At 42.2% G+C, this 21671-nt stretch overlaps 1 protein-coding gene across 2 annotated transcripts; it reads right to left on the bottom strand.

The window, feature by feature from the left end:
- Positions 1-206: 206 nt before the first annotated feature.
- LOC106579793 (S-arrestin) lies at positions 207-20531 on the bottom strand. Of its 2 annotated transcripts, XM_014159978.3 has the most exons (16): positions 20374-20531; positions 19893-19958; positions 19595-19655; positions 19428-19472; positions 18995-19194; positions 14989-15048; positions 14835-14902; positions 13003-13138; positions 4672-4756; positions 4510-4582; positions 4166-4303; positions 3962-4039; positions 3814-3828; positions 3572-3624; positions 3011-3020; positions 207-2319 (listed from the first exon to the last, which is right to left on the bottom strand). In XM_014159978.3, exons 2-16 carry the CDS (start codon positions 19938-19940, stop codon positions 2229-2231), a joined length of 1161 nt encoding a protein of 386 aa, XP_014015453.1. In that variant the 5' UTR covers positions 19941-19958; positions 20374-20531; the 3' UTR covers positions 207-2228. The 2 variants fall into 2 exon arrangements, with proteins under 2 accessions (XP_014015453.1, XP_082822265.1); XM_082966139.1 differs by lacking the exon at positions 3011-3020.
- Between the last annotated feature and the right edge of the window lie 1140 nt (positions 20532-21671).

Here is a 21671-nt window from a genome sequence, read left to right as displayed (position 1 = left end):
ATTTGTCTACCCTCTTATTATTTTGGCCTCTCCAGCATAACACAAACTGTTAATGTTGGAACTATATTTCAACTAAGCTCTCTGCCCTCCCTCAGAATTTTTGTTCTGTGCTTAGTGTAGTTCGTTGCTGCGTTTTTGTTCTGTGTGTCGGCTAATTTCTGCATTACCAAATGAGGAGAGTTACAAACTTCACACACCAGTCAGAGTTATACTTAAACTACATCTTTAATAATAAGAGCTTTGCAAAAGCACTTGACTTTCAATGATGCGCCATCTCTAATGAACCATTGAAAGTGACAACACAAAAGTACAAAGCTCTTTTATAGCCAAGATACACCCCTCTCAACGTACATGACGAACCACAGATCTTAGGAACAGTTCACAAAGAAAGACTTTTACTTGAGAGAGAGGAGTATCCCATAGCCAGACAGCATTCGCTATAAATTATCATTCAGTTTGGTCCCTAAGACGAGGTTCTAATCCCGTTCCTGGTACTTCATAGCACAAAAACACCATCTCATCCAATGGCATAAATCAATTGACAACTCTAGATACTCCCATCTCAAGTAAACCCCCTCTTGACTCCACTCCTGGACAAGCTCCCTGAGGGGAGTGAGCCTCTAGGTCATACACTATCCCAAGATAAGTGCAACATCAGAGGGGACATACAATGGTTCCAGACACTGACATACACCTTCCCCCAATGCCAAAGGAGGGAGTGACTTGCGCACAGACATTGTGGAGACAAGTAATTGGTTCTCCATTAATCACGCCATCCCTTCACATGGTTTAACAGATACATTCACATATGAAGACAATGTTCCATCCTGTCCTCTTCCCTTTCTGATATTCTGCATAGCACCAGGGATATGTGAACGACAAGCCTGACCTCTCCCCTCTCTGGGCCCCAAGTGACTGAGCCCCAGCTGAGGGAAGAAGTCAGGCTTCCAACACCAGAGTCCAAAGGGATACATTCTGATTCATCCGCCACAAGAATCAGCTATTCTGGAAAGTTTTTTTGTTTTTATCATCATGTGCAATTGAAACATTGCTAGAAACCCACACGAAAAGAGGCCTCAATCTGCCTCCTGGGATATGTTTGTGTGCATGGTTGTTTTAAGCTAATGCCATTAAATATATCAGTTTGCGTGTGGGTTTGTATGCGAGTGGATTTGTATTCTTCTTACTATTGTTATTTTGTTTTGTATCTGAACATGTCTTACAAAAGGGTAGTCACAAAAAAATCCTCCACACAAAGTAGTGCTCCTATCAGTGTAAACTGATCATGGCGGTCACTGAGATACACCTGGTTACACCAGAGACACAGTTCAAAGAGGCTCCCTCTCAATCTGAGAGATCTGCTGAAGAACCACTGATGTAGCTATAGAAAGAGAAAGTAGCATAGTTGTGTCTGTCTTTCAGTGTGGTGGAAGGATACGTGAGAAGGCACAGCCATGTGGCTACAGTAATGTTAGACAGAAAGGAAGAGGTCAGGTGTACTCAGCCTAAGTAGTAACTAAGTGGAAGTGCTGTTCTGTCGACGGACAGCAACAGAACAGCTTCTGTATGAAAGATAAAGGAGAAAAAAGGACTGATAAAATAAGAAAAGAAGAGGGGATGAGTGTGTGTGTTCTGTAGGAGCCAGCGTCATTTTTGTTGTGTCACTTTCTTGAAGCGTCAGAAATCAAACCCTTTCTCCCATATCACAGGCACCCACTGGGTTTCCATCACATTTATTAAAATGTTTTTGGATGTCTGTATATGCTTGTTCTCTAAGAAAATCGCAAATAAAATGTTTAAGAAAAATTCAGTACAGATGTATAATGTACAGTACATCAATACAACAGCGAACATTACTATAAAGCATAGGCCTTGGGTCTGGATTTGTCTACCGGTGTACTGAATGACAATACAATGACATCTACAGTAATCTTATTTTATCTATTGATTTGCCTTTATCTTACCAGGTAAGTAATTTAGAACACATTTCTTTAACAATAACAACCTGAGCAATATGGAACAATGAGTCATGCAGCAAAGCAGACAAGTGACAACGTTACATAAGCAGACAATTCTTAAAAGCTCTCTACATCATCTCTCCTTTTGGTTCTTCATGACCCTCAGCATTTCAAGCTGTGACGTCCAGCTGATGTTGTACATTAGGCCTTGGCCATGACTGGACAGTGTGGCTGACCCATGCAAGAGCTCTGCTTCCTTGGACAGCCTGCTCATGCCTCGGTGGGTGACTCGTCATCATCAGGGATGACCCCTTTGAGGTAGACCCTCTTGAACTCCTCGAACACCATGTCATCCGACTCACTGCCAGCACAGCCATAGTGTTAAGTTAGCAGCGATTTGAAGAGGTGGAGTAAGACACGCACAGAGAGAGAGATGGGCAGAAAGAAAGGAGAGAGACAGGGGCAGAGAGAGACGAGAGAGAGACGGGGCAGAGAGAGGGGAGAGAGAGAGAGAGGGACACAAGGAGACATCAGTATCAGTCCAAAGAGAAAGTCAGTAAGGTCTCTCACCACTCTCAGTTCTTACTGACATGCATGCTCACACATGCCCATAAACAGCGATGAGGACACAGTTTCGGAAAATTACAAATGGGACAAGGGAGGTTATGAAACTGGGTAGCGAAGCATTCAGTGACAGACACTTTACCATTTCAACTTAGCCAAGTCCTATTGGACTATGGGAATAGGAGGATGAACAGTGACACTAAATAGAATGCAAAACAAAAGGATCTAACACTGAATAATAGGAGCGGAAGGCAAGCAGGAGGAATCACACCACAGAAATATAATCTATAGAACGGACATCCACAGTCAAGTCAAAAATCCGTGATCGGCGGACTGGTGGCAATATTGAGTGTACCCATGCCAGGAAGTAAAATCTTGACGTTCAGCATTACATTTTATGTCTTTCTATTTCTATGGATCACACACAAAAAAACTGGGCGTGGCATGAAATGACATCACAACACAACAACGTAAATAGAGCGGCTTACCCCTCCTTAGCTGTATAATGCAAACAGATCCAGGTACGGAAAAGGAATGGAAAGAAAGGGGTCATCATAAAAGGATAACATAAGAGAATGTCATCAGAAGAGATTGTGTCCTCTCTATATAGGCCTAAATGTAATCTGGATAGAGGCGTATTAGGTATGTGTGGACATTACAAAGCTACTTGTGAGCTTGTCTACACAGCAGTGGGGTCACTGGGATGGATTTAGTAATAAGAGGAATCAGCAATAAGACAAGCTGATTAAATACATTGGCCTCTGAACACTGCTTGAAACGGACTGCAAAATGTTCTAATAGAAGCTTGACAGTGATTGAAAGGTGTGCAGTAGACAGTTATTTAAAAGGCCAGAAGATTTTGCAGACTATGTGACCTGTCCAGGGAAAAACTCCCAACCCTAGTCAGTCATCAAGGGCTCTGAGAGGGAAAGCACGGAGGGTGATGAAGGGAGAGTGAAGGGTGGTGTAGGTGGAGAGCTTTGTGAAAGACATAGTGGACATAGTGGACATAAAGAGAGAGGCTGGGGATTAAGAAGCCCTGAACTAACCTGGTTCAGGTTTAGGATGCATGAGCCGGAATGGAACCTCCACTGCAACCTCACTGGAACAAAAAATACATTCACAAAAATGAAAATAGGTATGACAGACAAACTTGATTTTTTATTACTGACTGAGTGACTGTACTGTAAAAAAACAAAAGAATACTTCGTAATACTTTGACCGAAAAGTTGAGTAAAAAAAAGCCTGTGGAACCAGTTACTTAATAATATTTAGTTGAAATCAGACATACCTAGATCCCACCATCCTTTTGAGAATAGATCAGGAAAGAAGGTGATTAAATGAAGATTAAATGAATTATTTAGAATATTTAACATAGGGGCTTAGATTATGTTATGGGTGATATGCTATGGCTAGCTATAGAAGATTCACATACTCACCCAGAAGCATTGAGCCTAACCACCACTTTGTAGGACACAAGCATACCCTGCACTTCCTTTAGGACTTCCTCCTTCACACTGCAGGCAGGAGAGAGGTGGAGAGAGGGGGGGGAGGTCAGAATATTAGAGATCTTCTGCTGCCATCTTGTAAATGTAAACCAGTGTGAGATCTTAGAGCAGCAGAGTGTAGTTATGCTCACTCACATGCTCGAGGAAGCCAGACAGGTGTCCTCATGTTTCAGTTTCCCATCCAGAGCAATACCTCGTCTTTCCTTGTTAGCAGCCAATAGAGGAATGAGGGTGTACACCTTCTTCAGGGTTGTTCCAGAGGGCACTGTATCTCTGTGGGGAAACATAGGAAGACATTGCCTTATTTGTGATTCCACCATCTTGATGATGCAACTTTATTTGACCAAAAAACTAATCACCAGCAATAAAGGTAGCATAAAGAGAAAATCTACACAGAGGTAGAAAGTTATTCAATGGGGAATGTATTTAATTAAATCCAAATAATTGTCTGAACAAGAGACTGATTGATTGATACTTACGAGGTCTCTTCTAGGGCAACTGCCCTTACATACTTGTCATTGGAATAAAGTACCACGTTGGTCACCTGCTCCACTGTAGAAGAAGGCAGGCGGAATGAACATATATAGTAGGTCACTTCAAAACACCACACCATCAAACAACAACAACAACAACATTATCACCTGCAACAGTGATGTCTTTCAGTGATCTGCTGGAGCTGTTGTTGATGTCGACACTGACCTTGATTAGTTCACCATGGTAGTATGTCTGCAGGGAGAGAGAGAGAAAGAGACAGACCAAGCCACTATTAATCAAGTCACAAGCAAGTCTCAAATCACAAGGTCCGTGTCTCAAGTCGAGTCCAAAGTATAACGGGTCAAGACTCGAGTCCAAGTCATTTATTCTAAGAGCAAGTCAAGTCGAGCCAGGTGTGCCCTTTAGCAAGGCACCAAAATCAACAACAAAAAATTGCTCCAGAGGTGCTGCACTGTGGCTGACCTAGTATTCCAAGCTGGGTTTGAAAGCAAAAGACACATTTTCGTAATCTGAAAGGGAAAATAGAAGTATTCTTCTTCTTTGCTGGAATTGTGGATGCAGGGACTTATATTCCATAAGATCAACGTTATAGTATCATCAGGGGCGGACTGAAACAATAATTCATGCCGGGAATTTGACTCCATCCCAGGCCACCCTGTTCACGCAAACCACCAAAACGCTAATTGTGTAGGCTAACCCTATTTGTTGATGTAACGGGTACCAAACTGTCAGGTGGTGGGTGTTGTTGGTGCATGAAGTCAGGCGCAGGAGAGCAGCGATGAGCGAACAACGCACTTTACTTAAGCTAATAGCACAAAGTAACAATACAAATGTGCGAACAATAACAGTTGTCACCAAACACAGGTGAAAACAGCACCCAGAATAAAACCAGACGGAAACATACCGACCTTAACAATCACACACAAAGACATGGGGGAAAACAGAGGGTTAAATACATGACCAGTAATTGGGAAATGAAAACCGGGTGTGTGGGAAAAAAGACAAAACCAATGGAAAATGAAAAGTGGATCGATGATGGCTAGAAGACCGGCGACGTTGACCGCCGAGCGACGCCCGAACAAGGAGAGGAACCGACTTCGGCGGAAGTCGTGACACAAACTAGTTATAAATTTGGCCACTATGTTCATCTGGGAAGAATTACAAAATACAACCATTTGGGACTGACCAACAAGTAGCCTATCTGAACACTGAGTTTAAAGGTATGCTATGGCTATGGGTGCACCCTCAAAAACTCACTAAGAATACACCAATCATAGCACATACAAACGTACAAGGCTAGACACACAAAACAATTAGTCTACACTTTTTAAAAAGAGAATGTGATATAGAGTTAGCTCAAATGTTCAAATGATTATCTTTATATTCAAGCATCAAGCATATCAAAAGTATCAAAAAACTTCACACACACACACACACACACATTCACTGAACTTGAACATAAGCTAAAACAATGTAAGTAAGTATAAAAGAAAAGTCAAAAAAGCACTCCTCTACAAAAAAATGTAGATTACAATGTTCCCTCACTAGTGTCCATAAAGCCAACAGCACACAATAAACACATTTATACAGTGAGTCAATGAAATTGAACATTGGCTACATAACTGCAAGTATAATATGAAAGTCCAAAAAACATGCCTCTGTACAAAAGCTTTAACTCACAGCAAATGTTATTTCCCCCATGTCAGCCTGTTAAGGAAGAGTCATAGCATAGCTACTTCAGAGTAACCAGTAAGTAATTACCACTAGTAACAATATAAGCTCAAAAAACTAGCCATGATTGTCGTCCATGTTTTCCAAGTTATATGCAGCTTCGTGTCTGTGTCCTCTGTAGCTAAGCCCACATTTACCAATAACTTTAACTACATCAATCACACGTTCCATGTTCCATCCTCCTCTTTCTGACCTGGTCCCTTACTGGCGAACATGTTGCTTATTTTGCAGCGTCTGTGGCAAGGGTCTTTCTCTTTTTTATTCTCTCCCTCTCTATTCCACCTTTCCTCTTCTGACTGTTCATTTCGCCGTGCGACTTGTCTAAAAAGTTATCTGTAGAGAAGCAGGTAGACGGTTGCTATGTGCGTCGAGGAGAGACCTGATGTCATTTTTGGTGTGCGCACCAGCAACTCATTCCTGCTTGCTATATTATTGCTGGTCAAGTTGACTATTCACCGCCGGCCAAAATGACCCTCAGGCCACAGGGAAATGTCCCGGTGCTCCCGATGGCCAGTCCGCCATTGAGTATCATGCATATTTTGAGACTATATAAACATATTCTAAACATGGAGTAAACAATGGAGCAATACAATGTAATATTTAGTGCTATGATGGGGGTAAACAGTTGTACAAAGCTCCTGAGGTATGTAGGTACAGTGTATTCGGAAAGTATTCAGACCCCTTGACTTTTTCCACATTTTGTTAAGTTACATCCTTATTCTAAAATTGATTAAATAAATAAAAAATCATCAATCTACACACAATATCTGATAATGACAAAGCGAAAACAGTTTAACATTTTTTGGGGGGCAAATGTATTACAAATAAAAAACAGAAATAACTTATTTACATAAGTATTCATGTCCTTTGCTATGAGATTTGAAATTGAGCTCAGGTCCATCTTGTTTCCATTGATCATCCTTAAGATGTTTCTACAACTTGATTAGAGTCCACCTGTGGTAAATTCAACTGATTGGACATGATTTGGAAAGGCATACACCTGTCTATATCAGGTCCCATAGTTGACAGTGCATGTCAGAGGAAAAACCAAGGTATGAGGTCGAAGGAATTGTACGTAGAGCTCAGAGAGAGCATTATGTTGAGGCACAGATCTGGGAAGGGTACCAAAACATTTCTGCACTATTGAAGGTCCCCAAGAACACAGTGGCCTCCGTCATTCTTAAATGGAAGAAGATTGGAACCACCAAGACTCTTCTTAGAGCTGGCCGCCCGGCCAAACTGAGCAGTTGGGGGAGAAGGGCCTTGTTCAGGGATGTGACTAAGAACCCGATAGTCACTCTGACAGAGCTCTAGAGTTCCTCTGTGGAGATGGGAGAACCTTCCAAAAGGACAACCATCTCTGCAGCACTCCGCCAATCAGGCCTTTATGGTAGAGTGGTCAGACAGAAGCCACTCCTCAGTAAAAGACACTTGATAGCCCGCTTGGAGTTTGCCAAAAGGCACCTAAAGGACTCTCTGGTCTGATGAAACCAAGATGGAACTCTTTGGCCTGAATGCCAAGCGTCACATCTGGAGGAAACCTGGTGCTTCCTGCTTTAATTGTTGCTTGAAAGCAGGAATCAGGAGGACAGAATTATGGTCAGATTTGCCAAATGGAGGGCGAGGGAGAGCTTTGTATGCGTCTCTGTGTGTGGAGTAAATGTGGTCCAGAGTTATTTTTCTTCTGGTTGTACATTTAACATGCTGGTAAAACGGATTTAAATTCCCCTGCATTAAAGTCTCCGTCTAGTAGAATTGCTGCCTCTGGGTGAGAGTTTTCTTGTTTGCTTATGACGGAATACAGCTCATTCAATGCTTTCTTAGTGCCAGCCTCTGACTGTGGTGGTATGTAAACAGCTACAAAAAATACACATGAAAACTCTCTAGGTAGATAGTGGGGTCTACAGCTTATCATGAGATACTCTACCTCAGGCGAGCAATAGCTCGAGACTTCCTTAGATATCGTGCACCAACAGTTATTTACAAAAATACATAGCCCGCCGCCCCTTGTCTTACCAGACGCCGCTGTTCTATCCTGCCGATACAGCGTATAAACAGCTGTTATGTTGATAGTGTCGTCGTTCAGCCATGACTCCGTGAAGCATAATATATTGCAGTTTTGAATGTCCCAATATTACAGTTTTGAATGTCCCGTTGGTAGTTTAATCTTGCGCCTAGGTCATCTATTTAATTCTCCAAAGATTGCACGTTTGCTAGCAGAATGGAAGAAAGTGGGGGTTTATTCGATCGCCTACGAATTCTCAGAAGGCAGCTCGCCCTTTGGCCCCTTTTTCTCCACCTCCTCTTCACGAAAATCATGGGTTCTGGGCCTGTTCCTGAGAAAGCAATATATTGTTTGAGTTGGGCTCGTCAGACTCGTTAAAGGAAAAAAAGGATTCTGTCAGTCCGTGGTGAGTAATCGCAGTCCTGATGTCCAGAAGTAATTTTCAGTCATAAAAGACGGTAGCAGCAACATTATGTACAAAATAAGTTACAAAAAACGCAAATAAACAAACAAAAAAACACAAAATCCATCAGATGTAGTGATCACAATATAATAACCATATCTAGTAAAACCAAAGTTACAAAGGCTGGGCCTAATATAGTGTATAAGAGGTCATACAATACGTTTTGTAGTGATTCCTATGTGGGGGACTGCTGTTGCGTGTAGACAACACTACAAGAACCATACAAGGTCATACAAGGTCCAATTTTAAGTGGAAGATCCATCGGGCTTCCCACTGGAGAAGGCGCTCATCCATATTGCAGCATCTGCGGCTTGAGAAAACACGGTCAATGGCACAGAATTTAAGATCAGTCACAGCATGATTAGCCTCATGAAAATGTCTGGCCACTGGTGATTTTAGGACATTTCTTCAGATGGCACTGCAATGCTTATTGATGCGTAAAAGCCAATTTATGCTTGATCTGATATATGTGTTCGGAGGCTTCGTATGGAGGGTGTAACGCAATAGCGGAGCCTCCTGAGGCACACATCGGTCATATCAAGAACTGTACCGCATCACTGTGCATCTCTCAAATTTTGTAATAATGCGGAGGGCTCTGCATAGCTCTGCATTGACATGATTGGTTGGCGGGAGGTCCTGTATAAACACAACCTCACTTCCTTGACAACTTTCTTCACAACAGCTCTGCGCTTCACCACGAAGCGCAAGAAGTTTGAATGCCCTGACTTCTGCAGAGGCCATATCACCATAAATGTTGAACGGCCAATGCAGACGTTGGATTGACCATGCAATGCCTTTTAAGCTATGGGACAAAAACCTCTCTCCCTACAATTTGCGCTGCACCCGATCCTATAACTGTACAGCAATCTGTTCGCTAGCTCACCCAACCTGTGTTGATTGACATTTTGCTGGTCCAATCAGAGTGGCGAGTGTGCGTTTCCCTAGCCAATGTGTTGCATTTTTTTTGTTGCAAGGGAGACGATCTCTGGCTGCATGGAGGGTAATCCATATAAACGCTGTGCCACAAAATGAGTGACAAAACATGGCAAAACCTGGCCAGATTACATTTTAAGTCATCAGTCTCAAGTCAAAGTCGTCTCTCAAGTTATTTTATTTTCTATCATGTCGAGTCTCAAGTCATCAAATTTGTGACTCGAGTCAGACTCGAATCCAAGTCATGTGACTCGAGTCCACAACTCTGGAAATAGAGAGTGAGAGTGGCAGACAGACAGACAGAGACAGTTATGAAAGTTTCATTAGAGGTTTTGGTTTCATTTTCATTTGAAGAGTTTCACTCCAAAACACTATATATCCATTTTCAGACATTTTGGTAAATGAGCTTTTATAGTTTTAAAGAACTTATGAAAGAGACTGGTGTGTTTTTTACCACCTTATCATGGCATGGTGTTGCTCAATGGCATTCATGTATTTGTTTGAAATCTATCACGATGGTTTCATTTCAGAGAGACAAATAAATCAGGTTTTGTTGCAAAACCCTACAAACCCTTTTACACAGTCAAATGTGACAAATAACAAAAAACAATGTACAAACAACTGTACAAATTATACATTTATGACATCTACTGTATATAAAGTACCAGTCAAAAGTTTGGACACACCTACTCATTCAAGGGTTTTTCTTTATTTTTAATATTTTCCACATTTTAGAATAATATGCTGAGCACTTGTTGCCTGCTTTTCTTTGGTGTGTTTTGGAGCAGCAGGTAGCCTAGTGGTTAGAGCGTTGGGCCAGTAACCAAAAGGTTGCTGGATCGAATCCCCAAGCTGACAAGGTAAAAATCTGTTAACCCACTGTTCCCTGGTAGGCTGTCATTGTAAATAAGAATTTGTTCTTAACTGACTTGCCTAGTTAAATAAAGGTTAAAAAATAAATAATCATTCACTCTGTGGTCCAAACCATCTCAATTGGGTTGAGGTTGGGTGATTGTGGAGGCCAGGTCATCTGATGCAGCACTCCATCACTCTCCTGCTTGGGCAAATAGCCCTTACACAGCCTGGAGGTGTGTTTTGGGTCATTGCTATGTTGAAAAACAAATAGGCGCAAACCAGATGGGATTGCGTATCGCTGTGGAAGCAATGCTGATAAGTGTGCCTGCAAAGCACCATAACACCTCATCATCCATGCTTCACGGTGGGAACCACACATGCGGAGATCATCTGTTCACCTACTCTGCATCTCACAAAGACATGGCAGTTGGAACCAAAAACTCATCACACAATAGGACATATTTTCACCGGTCTAATGTCCATTGCTCGTGTTTCATGGCCCAAGCAAGTCTCTTCTTCTTATTGGTGTCCTTTAGTAATGGTTTCTTTGCAACAATAGGACCATGAAGGCCTGATACACGCAGTCTCCTCTGAACAGTTGATGTTGAGATGTGTCTGTTAGTTGAACTTTGTGAAGAATTTATTTGGGCTGCAATCTGAGGTGCAGTTAACTCTAATGAACTTAATTATCCTCTGCAGCAGAGGTAACCACCCCTACCTCGTCACAACACAACTGATTGGCTCAAACGCATTAAGAAGGAAAGAAATTCCACAAATTAACTTTTAACAAGGCACACCTGTTAATTGAAATGATTTCCAGGTGACTACCTCATGATGCTGACTGAGTGAATGCCAAGAGTGTGCAAAGTTGTCATCAAGGCAAAGGGTGGCTACTTTGAAGAATATAAAATATGTCATTTCATAGTTTTGATGTCTTCGCTATTATTCTATAATGTAGAAAATAGTGTCCAAACTTTTAACTGGTACTACAGTTGAAGTCGGAAGTTTACATACACCTTAGCCAAATACATTTAAACTCAGTTTTTCACAATTCCTGACATTTAATCCTAGTACAAAATCCCTGTTTTAGGTCAGTTAGGATGATTTATTTCAGCTTTTATTTCTTTCATCACATTCCCAGTGGGTCAGAAGTTTACATACACTCAATTAGTATTTGGTAGCATTGCCTTTAAATTGTTTAACTTGGGTCAAATGTTTTGGGTAGCCTTCCACAAGCTTCGCACAATAAGTTGGGTGAATTTTGGCCCATTCCTCCTGACAGAGCTGGTGTAACTGAGTCAGGTTTGTAGGCCTCCTTGCTCGCACATGCTTTTTCAGTTCTGCCCACACATTTTCTATAGGATTGAGGTCAGGGCTTTGTGATGGCCACTCAATACCTTGACTTTGGTGTCCTTAAGCCATTTTGCCACAACTTTGGAAGTATGCTTGGGGTCATTGCAGCCAAGCACCCCCACAACATGATGCTGCCACCCCCGTGCTTCACGGTTGGGATGGTGTTCTTCGGCTTGCAAGCCTCCCCCTTTTTCCTCCAAACATAACGATGGTCATTATGGCCAAACAGTTCTATTTTTGTTTCATCAGACCAGAGGACTGTCCAAAATGTACAATCTTTTTCGCCATGTGCAGTTGCAAACCGTAGTCTGTTTTTTTATGGCGGTTTTGGAGCAGTGGCTTCTTCCTTGCTGAGCGGCCTTTCAGGTCCATGTCAATATAGGACTCGTTTTACTGTGGATATAAATACTTTTCAACCTGTTTCCTCCAGCATCTTCACAAGGTCCTTTGCTGTTGTTCTGGGATTGATTTGCACTTTTCGCACCAAAGTACGTTAATCTCTAGGAGAACTCGTCTCTAGGACTCGGACTCTAGGACTTTCTAGAACTCGTCTCTCGTTCTAGGAGAACTCGTCTCCTTCCTGAGCAGTATGATGGCTGCGTGGTCCCATGGTGTTTATACTTGCGTACCATTGTTTGTACACATGAACGTGGTACCTTCAGCCGTTTGGAAATTGTTCCCAAGGATGAACCAGACTTGTGGAGGTCTACAATTTTTTTTCAACTTAGTGTATGAAAACTTCTGACCCACTGGAATTGTGATCCAGTGAATTATAAGTGAAATAATCTGTAAACAATTGTTGGAAAAATGACTTGTGTCATGCACAAAGTAGATGTCCTAACCGACTTGCCAAAACTATAGTTTGTTAATTAACAAGAAATTTGTGAAGTGGTTGAAAAACAAGTTTTAATGACTCTAACCTAAGTGTTTGTAAACTTCAGACTTCAACTGTATATGTATATATTTTTAATGAAACAATACAGTAATATGAGATCTGTATGTAAAATATTAACATTTTAAATCTTGCCTTTCCAGGCCTGCTGTCACTCCCCTATGTTCAAAAGTTTTTCTCCAACAATTCTAGCCCATGGTGAGGAACTGATGCTGACTGATTGGTTTCTCTGAAGGACAACTCACCTCTTTCTCCAGGCTGACCTGCATATGCAGGGGTTTGTCCGACATGAGGAACTCACAGGTGATCTCTGAGGACGGGATGGTCTTACTATCCCCCGGAGCGTACTGGATCTTACGGATGGCCAGACGCACAGAGCTCCTATGGGAGGCAAAGAGCAACAGTCAGTTGCCTGGTGGCTTGAAGAATTGTCATGCAATATAACACTAGATTCTGAAATGCAATGACTTGGACCTGTAGTGCAGTAAACCAGAATACACAAATATCCAGAGTAACTAAAGACAATACAAACTCAGCAAACAAAGAAGCGTCCCTTTTTCAGGACCCTGTCTTTCAAAGATAATTCGTAAAAATCCAAATAACTTCACAGATCTTCATTGTAAAGGGTTTAAACACTGTTTCCCATGCTTGTTCAATGAACCATAAACAGTTAATGAACATGCACCTGTGGAACGGTCATTAAGACACTAACAGCTTACAGACGGTAGGCAATTAAGGTCACAGTTATGAAAACTTAGGACACTAAAGAGACCTTTCTACTGACTCTGGAAAACACCAAAAGAAAGATACCCAGGGCCCCTGCTCATCTGTGTGAACGTGCCTTAGGCATACTGCAAGGAGGCATGAGGACTGCAGATGTGGCCAGGGCAATAAATTGCAATGTCCGTACTGTGAGACGCCTAAGACAACGCTACAGGGAGACAGGATGGACAGCTGATCATCCTCGCAGTGGCAGACCACGTGTAACAACACCTGCACAGGATCGGTACATCTGAACATAACACCAGCAGGACAGGTACAGGATGGCAACAACAACTGCCGGAGTTACACCAGGAATGCACAATCCCTCATCAGTGCTCAGACTGTCTGCAATAGGCTGAGAGAGGCTGGATTGAGGGCTTGTAGGCCTGCTGTAAGGCAGGTATTCACCAGACATCACCGGCAACAACGTCGCCTATGGGCACAAACCCACCGTCGCCTGACCAGACAGGACTGGCAAAAAGTGCTCTTCACTGACAAGTCGCGGGTTTTGTCTCACCAGGGGTGATGGTCGGATTAGCTTTTATCATCGAAGGAATGAGCGTTACACCGAGGCCTGTACTCTGGAGAAGGATCGATTTGGAGGTGTAGGGTCCGTCATGGTCTGGGGCGGTGTATCACAGCATCATCGGACTGAGCTTGTTGTCATTGCAGGCAATCTCAACGCTGTGCGTTACAGGGAAGATATCCTCCTCCCTCATGTGGTACCCTTCCTGCAGGCTCATCCTGACATGACCCTCCAGCATGACAATGCCACCAGCCATACTGCTCGTTCTGTGCCTGATTTTCTGCAAGACAGGAATGTCAATGTTCTGCCATGGCCAGTGAGGAGCCCGGATCTCAATCCATTGAGCACGTCTGGGACCCTAGTGAACTTGCAGGTGCCTTGGTGGACGAGTGGGGTAACATCTCACAGTAAGAACTTGCAAATCTGGTGCAGTCCATAAGGAGGAGATGCACTGCAGTACTTAATGCAGCTGGTGGCCACACCAGATACTGACTGTTACTTTTGATTTTGACCCCCCTTTGTTAAGGGACACATTATTCCATTTATGTTAGTCACATGTCTGTGGAACTTGTTCAGTTTATGTCTCAGTTGTTGAATCTTGTTATATTCAAACAAATATTTACACATGTTAAGCTTGCTGAAACTTAACTGTATCACAACCGGACGTGATTGGGAGTCCCATAGGGCGGCACACAAATGGCCCAGCGTCGTCCGGATTTGGCCAGTATCCAGAAGTGGACTGTACTTTGGTTGGTGTGTCTAGTTGTCTGTTTGTGAGTCTGAACTTACCGCTTTTCGATTTTCTCGTCTTGGTTCTCGTTACAGAAAGCCTTTACTTCGAACTCGACAGCGCAGCGCTGTGAACAGAGAGGTTTAGAATTTAGAATACCATACAGTGCACATGAATTGAGGTAGAAAGGCTGCTGCTGGCTGTGTTACTCACCTTGCCCACATCGGATGGAGCCGGCTGCAGACACACAGAGCACGGCAGGTTGTCTGGGAACTGAAAGACACAGAAGACATCATCCTGTAAACTTCGGCAGAACAATGTCACACCCACAAAGTACTATGTCAGTCTGTTACAGTGTCACATCACTACTTACTACTGTCAGTCTGTTACAGTGTCACACCCACTACTTAGAAACTGTCAGTCTGTTACAGTGTCACACCCACTACTTAGAAACTGTCAGTCTGTTACAGTGTCACATCACTGCTTACTACTGTCAGTCTGTTACAGTGTCACACCCACTACTTACTACTGTCAGTCTGTTACAGTGTCACACCCACTACTTAGAAACTGTCAGTCTGTTACAGTGTCACACCCACTACTTAGAAACTGTCAGTCTGTTACAGTGTCACACCCACTACTTAGAAACGGTCAGTCTGTTACAGTGTCACACCACTGCTTACTACTGTCAGTCTGTTACAGTGTCACACCCACTACTTAGAAACTGTCAGTCTGTTACAGAGTCACACCCACTACTTAGAAACTGTCAGTCTGTTACAGTGTCGCACCCACAACTTACTAATGTCAGTCTGTTACAGTGTCACACCCACTACTTAGAAACTGTCAGTCTGTTACAGTGTCACATCAATTCTTACTACTGTCAGTCTGTTACAGTGTCACATCACTACTTACTACTGTCAGTCTGTTACAGTGTCACACCCACTACTTACTAGTGTCAGTCTGTTACAGTGTCACACCCACTACTTAGAAACTGTCAGTCTGTTACAGTGTCACACCCACTACTTAGAAACTGTCAGTCTGTTACAGTGTCACATCACTTCTTACTACTGTCAGTCTGTTACAGTGTCACATCACTGCTTACTACTGTCAGTCTGTTACAGTGTCACACCCACTACTTAGAAACTGTCAGTCTGTTACAGTGTCACATCACTTCTTACTACTGTCAGTCTGTTACAGTGTCACATCACTGCTTACTACTGTCAGTCTGTTACAGTGTCACACCCACTACTTAGAAACTGTCAGTCTGTTACAGTGTCACATCAATTCTTACTACTGTCAGTCTGTTACAGTGTCACACCCACTACTTAGAAACTGTCAGTTTGTTACAGTGTCACACCCACTACTTATAAACTGTCAGTCTGTTACAGTGTCACACCCACTACTTAGAAACTGTCAGTCTGTAAATGTGTCACACGCACTACTTAGAAACTGTCAGTCTGTTACAGTGTCACACACACTACTTACTACTGTCAGTCTGTTACAGTGTCACATCACTTCTTACTACTGTCAGTCTGTTACAGTGTCACATCACTGCTTACTACTGTCAGTCTGTTACAGTGTCACACCCACTACTTAGAAACTGTCAGTCTGTTACAATGTCACACCCACTACTTACTACTGTCAGTCTGTTACAGTGTCACATCACTTCTTACTACTGTCAGTCTGTTACAGTGTCACATCACTACTTACTACTCTCAGTCTGTTACAGTTTCACATCACTACTTACTACTGTCAGTCTGTTACAGTTTCACATCACTACTTACTACTGTCAGTCTGTTACAGTTTCACATCACTACTTACTACTGTCAGTCTGTTACAGTGTCACATCACTACTTACTACGGTTGGTCTGTTACAGTGTCACATCACTACTTACTACAGCCAGTCTGTTACAGTGTTTCATCACTACTTACTACTGTCAGTGTCACATCCACTACTTCCAGATGTACTATCTTAATCTGATCACTCTGTTGGATCAGATAATTTCCCTGTGTAGCAGGAAATGCTAATTGTAATGTATTCAAGTTTTAAAAAGACTTCTAAAGTTTGTAATTTCCACTTTTAAACGTCAGAAAAATCAACCAAAAAATGTCCATTCATTATAATCCACATAATAATTCACATTTCCTGTTGTTGGGGGATTGTTATCCTGCTGTGAGAAACTGGTCAAATGAAGATGTACATACTGTATGGACTATTGTCAGTATGTTGCAATGTTACATCCACTATTTGCTACAGTTTATTGTAATCTTCCTTATTAGGACTTTTTTCAGAGCATCTGACCTGACCAGGAAAAGCTCTAGGTCTTTCCTGGGCCCGATGTCTTTCCTGATCAGGTCATGTGGTCAGGAAATACTGCTGGGCATTAGGGAATCCATACAGGTTACTGATGCTAAATGTAGTAGAGGTAAAATGCACATTTATTTCTTGCATCATGTGTAATATTAGGAGCATTATGCACCCCAAAAATCTGAGGGAGCACAAAGTACATGAGGATGGCTGGGGGGTGGTCTCAAGGGGGCAAGCCCCCCCTGTCTGTACATTTGAGAATTTAGCATTTTTCAAAAACTTGAAACAGCTTTTTCCTATAATCTAGAGCCATAAACATTATGCGTAATTCTATGTAAAAAAAAAAGATAATTTTTCTGCATATCTGTGACTAGTAGTCATTTTTTAAAGAAATAAAATATGCTTCTCTACATCTCTGCTCAAATCTGGGTAAAAGATTGAAAGGAATGTGAGTCTTATTCAGAACATTTATTTTCTAAAGTCTACCAACCTTGCCAGCTGGCATGCCAGCTAAGGTAGTTAGACAAGCTAGCTACTCTAACTTGATTGATAGCCTGAAATGGTTTCTTGGTAGCTAGTTATGAGGTTGGGAGATTTGGAACCTACAGTTGAAGTCGGAAGTTTACATACACTTATGTTGGAGTCATTAAAACTCATTTTTCAACCACTCCACAAATTTCTTGTTAACAAACCAGAGTTTTGGCAAGTCGGTTAGGACATCTACTTTGTGCTTTTTTGCATTTTTACAACAATTGTTTGCAGACGGATTATAGTCACTTATAATTCACAGTACCATAATTCCAGTGGGTCAGAAGTTTACATACACTAAGTTGACTGTGCCTTTAAACAGCTTGGAAAATTCCAGAAAATGATTTCATGGCTTTAGAAGCTTCTGATAGGCTAATTGACATTAAAAAAAATGTAGACCTCCACAAGTCTGGTCCATACTTGGGAGCAATTTCTTAACGCCTGAATGTTCCACGTTCATCTGTACAAACAATAGTACGCAAATATAAACACCATGGGGCCACGCAGCCGTCATACTGCTCAGGAAGGAGACGTTCTGTCTCCTAGAGATGAGCGTACTTTGGTGCGAAAAGTGCAAATCAATCCTAGACGTTGTGGCAAAATGGCTTAAGGACCACAAAGTCAAGGTATTGGAGTGGCCATCACAAAGCCCTGACCTCAATCCTATAGAAGATTTGTGGGCAGAACTGAAAAAGTGTGTGCGAGCAAGGACACCTACAAACCTGGCTCAGTTACACCAGCTCTGTCAGGAGGAATGGGCCAAAATTCACCCAACTTATTGTGGGAAGCTTATGGAAGTTAAACAATTTAAAGGCAATGCTACCAAATACTAATTGAGTGTATGTACACTTCTGACCCACTGGAAATGTGATGAAAAAAATAAAAGCTGAAATAAATCACTCTCCTATTATTTTGACATTTCACATTCTTAAAATAAAGTGGTGATCCTAACTGACCTAAGACAGGGAATTTTTGCTAGGATTAAATGTCAGGAATTGTGAAAAATGTTGTTTAAATGTATTTGGCTAAGGTGCATGTAAACTTCCGACTTCAACTGTACATGGGCTAGCTGAAGCCAACTTCATAAAAGTGCTAGGTGGTTAGTAGTATTACAGAGAAACAACAACAGAAAATGGAACATTAATATTTAATATTTTTTAAACAGGATAAACCTGAGGGCACGAGCCCCTGTGCCCCCTATGGGCATGACGCCTCTGTGTACTGTGTGTTTGTGGTGCAGGGTGAAGTTGCCCCTAGATGTGATCTTGGGCCAGTTTAGAATTTTCCCCAGTAATGGTTAAGGTTAGGATTTTGGGAAGGGGAGCTGATCCTAGATCTGTACCTAGGGTACACTTCACCCAGAAGCATGTGTCTGCTCTCAGTCACCTCAAAGAAGAAGGGAATGGCATTGTCTCCCAGCTTGCGCAGTAGCTTCTCCTGCATCTTGGTGTGTATGCTCCTTTCCTTGTCCTGCAGTTCGGGGTAAACCTGGCGGGTGGTCACAAAGATGTCCCTGCGGAAGGCCACACCCATCACGTCCATGTCATCTCTGCCATACCGGAACGTGCAGGACAGCATGACAAACACTATGGGGCACAAGTAGTAAACAACAATGTCTTCACTGCTTTTTTATAGACAGTTACATTCATTCCTAGGGACAACGTAACCTTACTAGGAAAAACTTGGTGCCCTATTCATAGGCTATAACTAGGGCACAGGGATTTTCCTATAGTGAAATCACATGATCAGGAAAAACTCCTGGCCCCTCTTCATTCCTAATTTACAAAGCTGACATGAGTTCAAATGTTGAAAAACCAACCTTTCTTTCCTTTGACCTGTACAGGGTCGATCAGCACAACTCCATCTGATACATACAGGGGAGAGAAATAGCCTGTGAGCATGACAAAAGCACAAGGCAAAAACATCCAAATAGAACCAAGTCCATCCCTTCTCTGAAATGGTTTGGTTTCTCGGTCACACACTCACCAACAGGGTCGATAGAGTCACAGTGATCCACAAAGTCCCTCTTGGCCATGTACACCCCAACCTATGACAGATCAGACCTGAGACTTTACCAATGGTAATGACAAACGGCCCTGCACATAGCCTATGTTGTTGTCGTTGTCACCAACTGCTTGCAAATACAAACAAACAAACAGGAGAAAAAAACATGGACATAGATGCCAAGCACAGGCAGATGGATAGGAAAAAAACAAAATGAATACTTTTGTTTTTTAAAGACAACTCTGGTACTGTCTTTGCTTGCCTTAGGAGGGATACTCACCGACTTATCACGGGAGAGTTTCTTGAAGATAACATGTTTAGGGCTCATGGTTGTTGTCTCTGAAATCTACAGAAGAAATTACATTGTCACTACAAATGCGGCTGACTGACATAGAATCAAATAAGGGCTGATGTTTGATTGGCGGCCGTCTTTATTCGATATCTGCAGGCATAGATACAAATCTGACTCAGTCTATCAGTGTCATGGCAATAAAACACAAAATGGCTGCAGAAAACAGGTTAAAGCATCCAGCATTCTAGTTCTAAAAACCCCATCATATGATATCATCAACCCAATTTTCTCTCTTTGTACTAATAGTTTGCCTCTTCACCTGGCATTGCTATTTTCTCAATACCAATCTAGGGAAGTTGCTGCATTGTATCATAACTACCTTATAATTGCTACACAAACATGCTTAACCACCCATCTTCCCCACACCGGACCTATACATTAGAAATGCCACTTGGGCAGGTTGACTGACCTGCAGTTGTGGTCCTGGACGTGTAGGGGTCAGCTGCAAGTAACACTAGTGTACCATGCACAACAATGTGGCTGCATTTATGATCTGTGTGGGTGCTGCTGACCCCCCCTCGACTCTGCCTCATCTCAAGCTAGAAATTGCCCTTAAGTACAGATCTAGGATAAGTTCACCCTCCATGAATCCTATTCTAAACCACTATGGAGTAAAATGTTCAAACTGACCATAGATCAGTTTCTAGGGGCGACTTCATCCCACCTCAGGTCCTCCCTGTCACGCCTCCCTCGGGATAAAGCAGGAGTTTAGTTACTAATTGGATCGTCAGCTCCTTTCCGTCAGCTTGATTAAGGGCCAAGATCTGAAGCACGAGGACCTAATCCTTACACATGTACAGTAGGCCTAACCAGCAGACTGGTCGTACACACTGGCAGCGTTCCAGGTTGACTACATTGCAGAGGTATGCCACATCTCACAACACCTGGATAGGTGTTTAACATATACATTAACCACATCAGCTAGTAATCTGATGCCCGACTACACAGTTGATGACATGCATGCAACCATTAGTTGATGCAATGCAACTATTGCAATGTAGTCGGCCTGGAACGCGACCTCTGACTGAGGTTGAGCCACTCTACTACTACAGTGCCTTCAGAAAGTATTCACACCCCTTGACTTTTTCCACAATTTGTTGTGTTAAAGCCTGAATTGAAAATTGATTAATTTAAGATGGTTTTTTTTCACTGCCCTACACACAATACCCCATAATGTCTAAGTGGAATTATGTTTTAAAATTTTTTTAACAAATACATTTAAAATGTAAAGCTGAAATGTATCGAGTCACAATGTATTCAACCCCTTTCTTATGGCAAGCCTAAATAAGTTCAGGAGTAAAAATGTGCTTAACAAGTCACATAATAAGTTGCATGGACTCACAGTGTGTGCAATAATAGTGCTTAACATGATTTTTTAATGACTACCTCATCTCTCTACCCCACATATACATCTGTAAGGTCCCTCAGTCGAGCAGTGAATTTAAAACACAAATTCAACCACAAAGATCAGGGAGGTTTTCCAATGCCTCGCAAAGATGGGTGGATGCATACATTTTTTTAAAGACATTGAATATCCCTGATTAATTACACTTTGGATGGTGTCTCAACACACCCACTCACTACAAAGATACAGGCGTCCTTCCTAACCTAGTTGGCGGAGAGGAAGGAAACCACTCAGGGATTTCTCCATGAGGCCAATGGTGACTTTAAAACAGTTACAGAGTTGAACTAATGGCTGTGATAGGA

This window comes from Salmo salar, chromosome 20, assembly GCF_965601325.2.
Source record: "Salmo salar chromosome 20, fSalSal1, whole genome shotgun sequence".
In the NCBI taxonomy this organism is placed as follows: Eukaryota; Metazoa; Chordata; class Actinopteri; order Salmoniformes; family Salmonidae; genus Salmo; species Salmo salar.
The sequence above is the reverse complement of the archived record's forward strand: the minus strand, read 5'-3'. Positions and strand labels throughout refer to the sequence as shown.

Bases quoted from the DNA above. Each gene is read 5' to 3' on its own strand.
- LOC106579793 (XM_082966139.1), bottom strand. From the start codon at position 19,940: ATGAGCCCTAAACATGTTATCTTCAAGAAACTCTCCCGTGATAAGTCG. The intron at 4,757-13,002 runs GTGAGTTGTCCT...CTCTCCCTGCAG, and splicing joins AGGTCAGCCTGGAGAAAGAG to ACATACTACCATGGTGAACT. The intron at 2,320-3,571 runs GTTAGTTCAGGG...CTGTGCTGGCAG, and splicing joins GCATCCTAAACCTGAACCAG to TGAGTCGGATGACATGGTGT.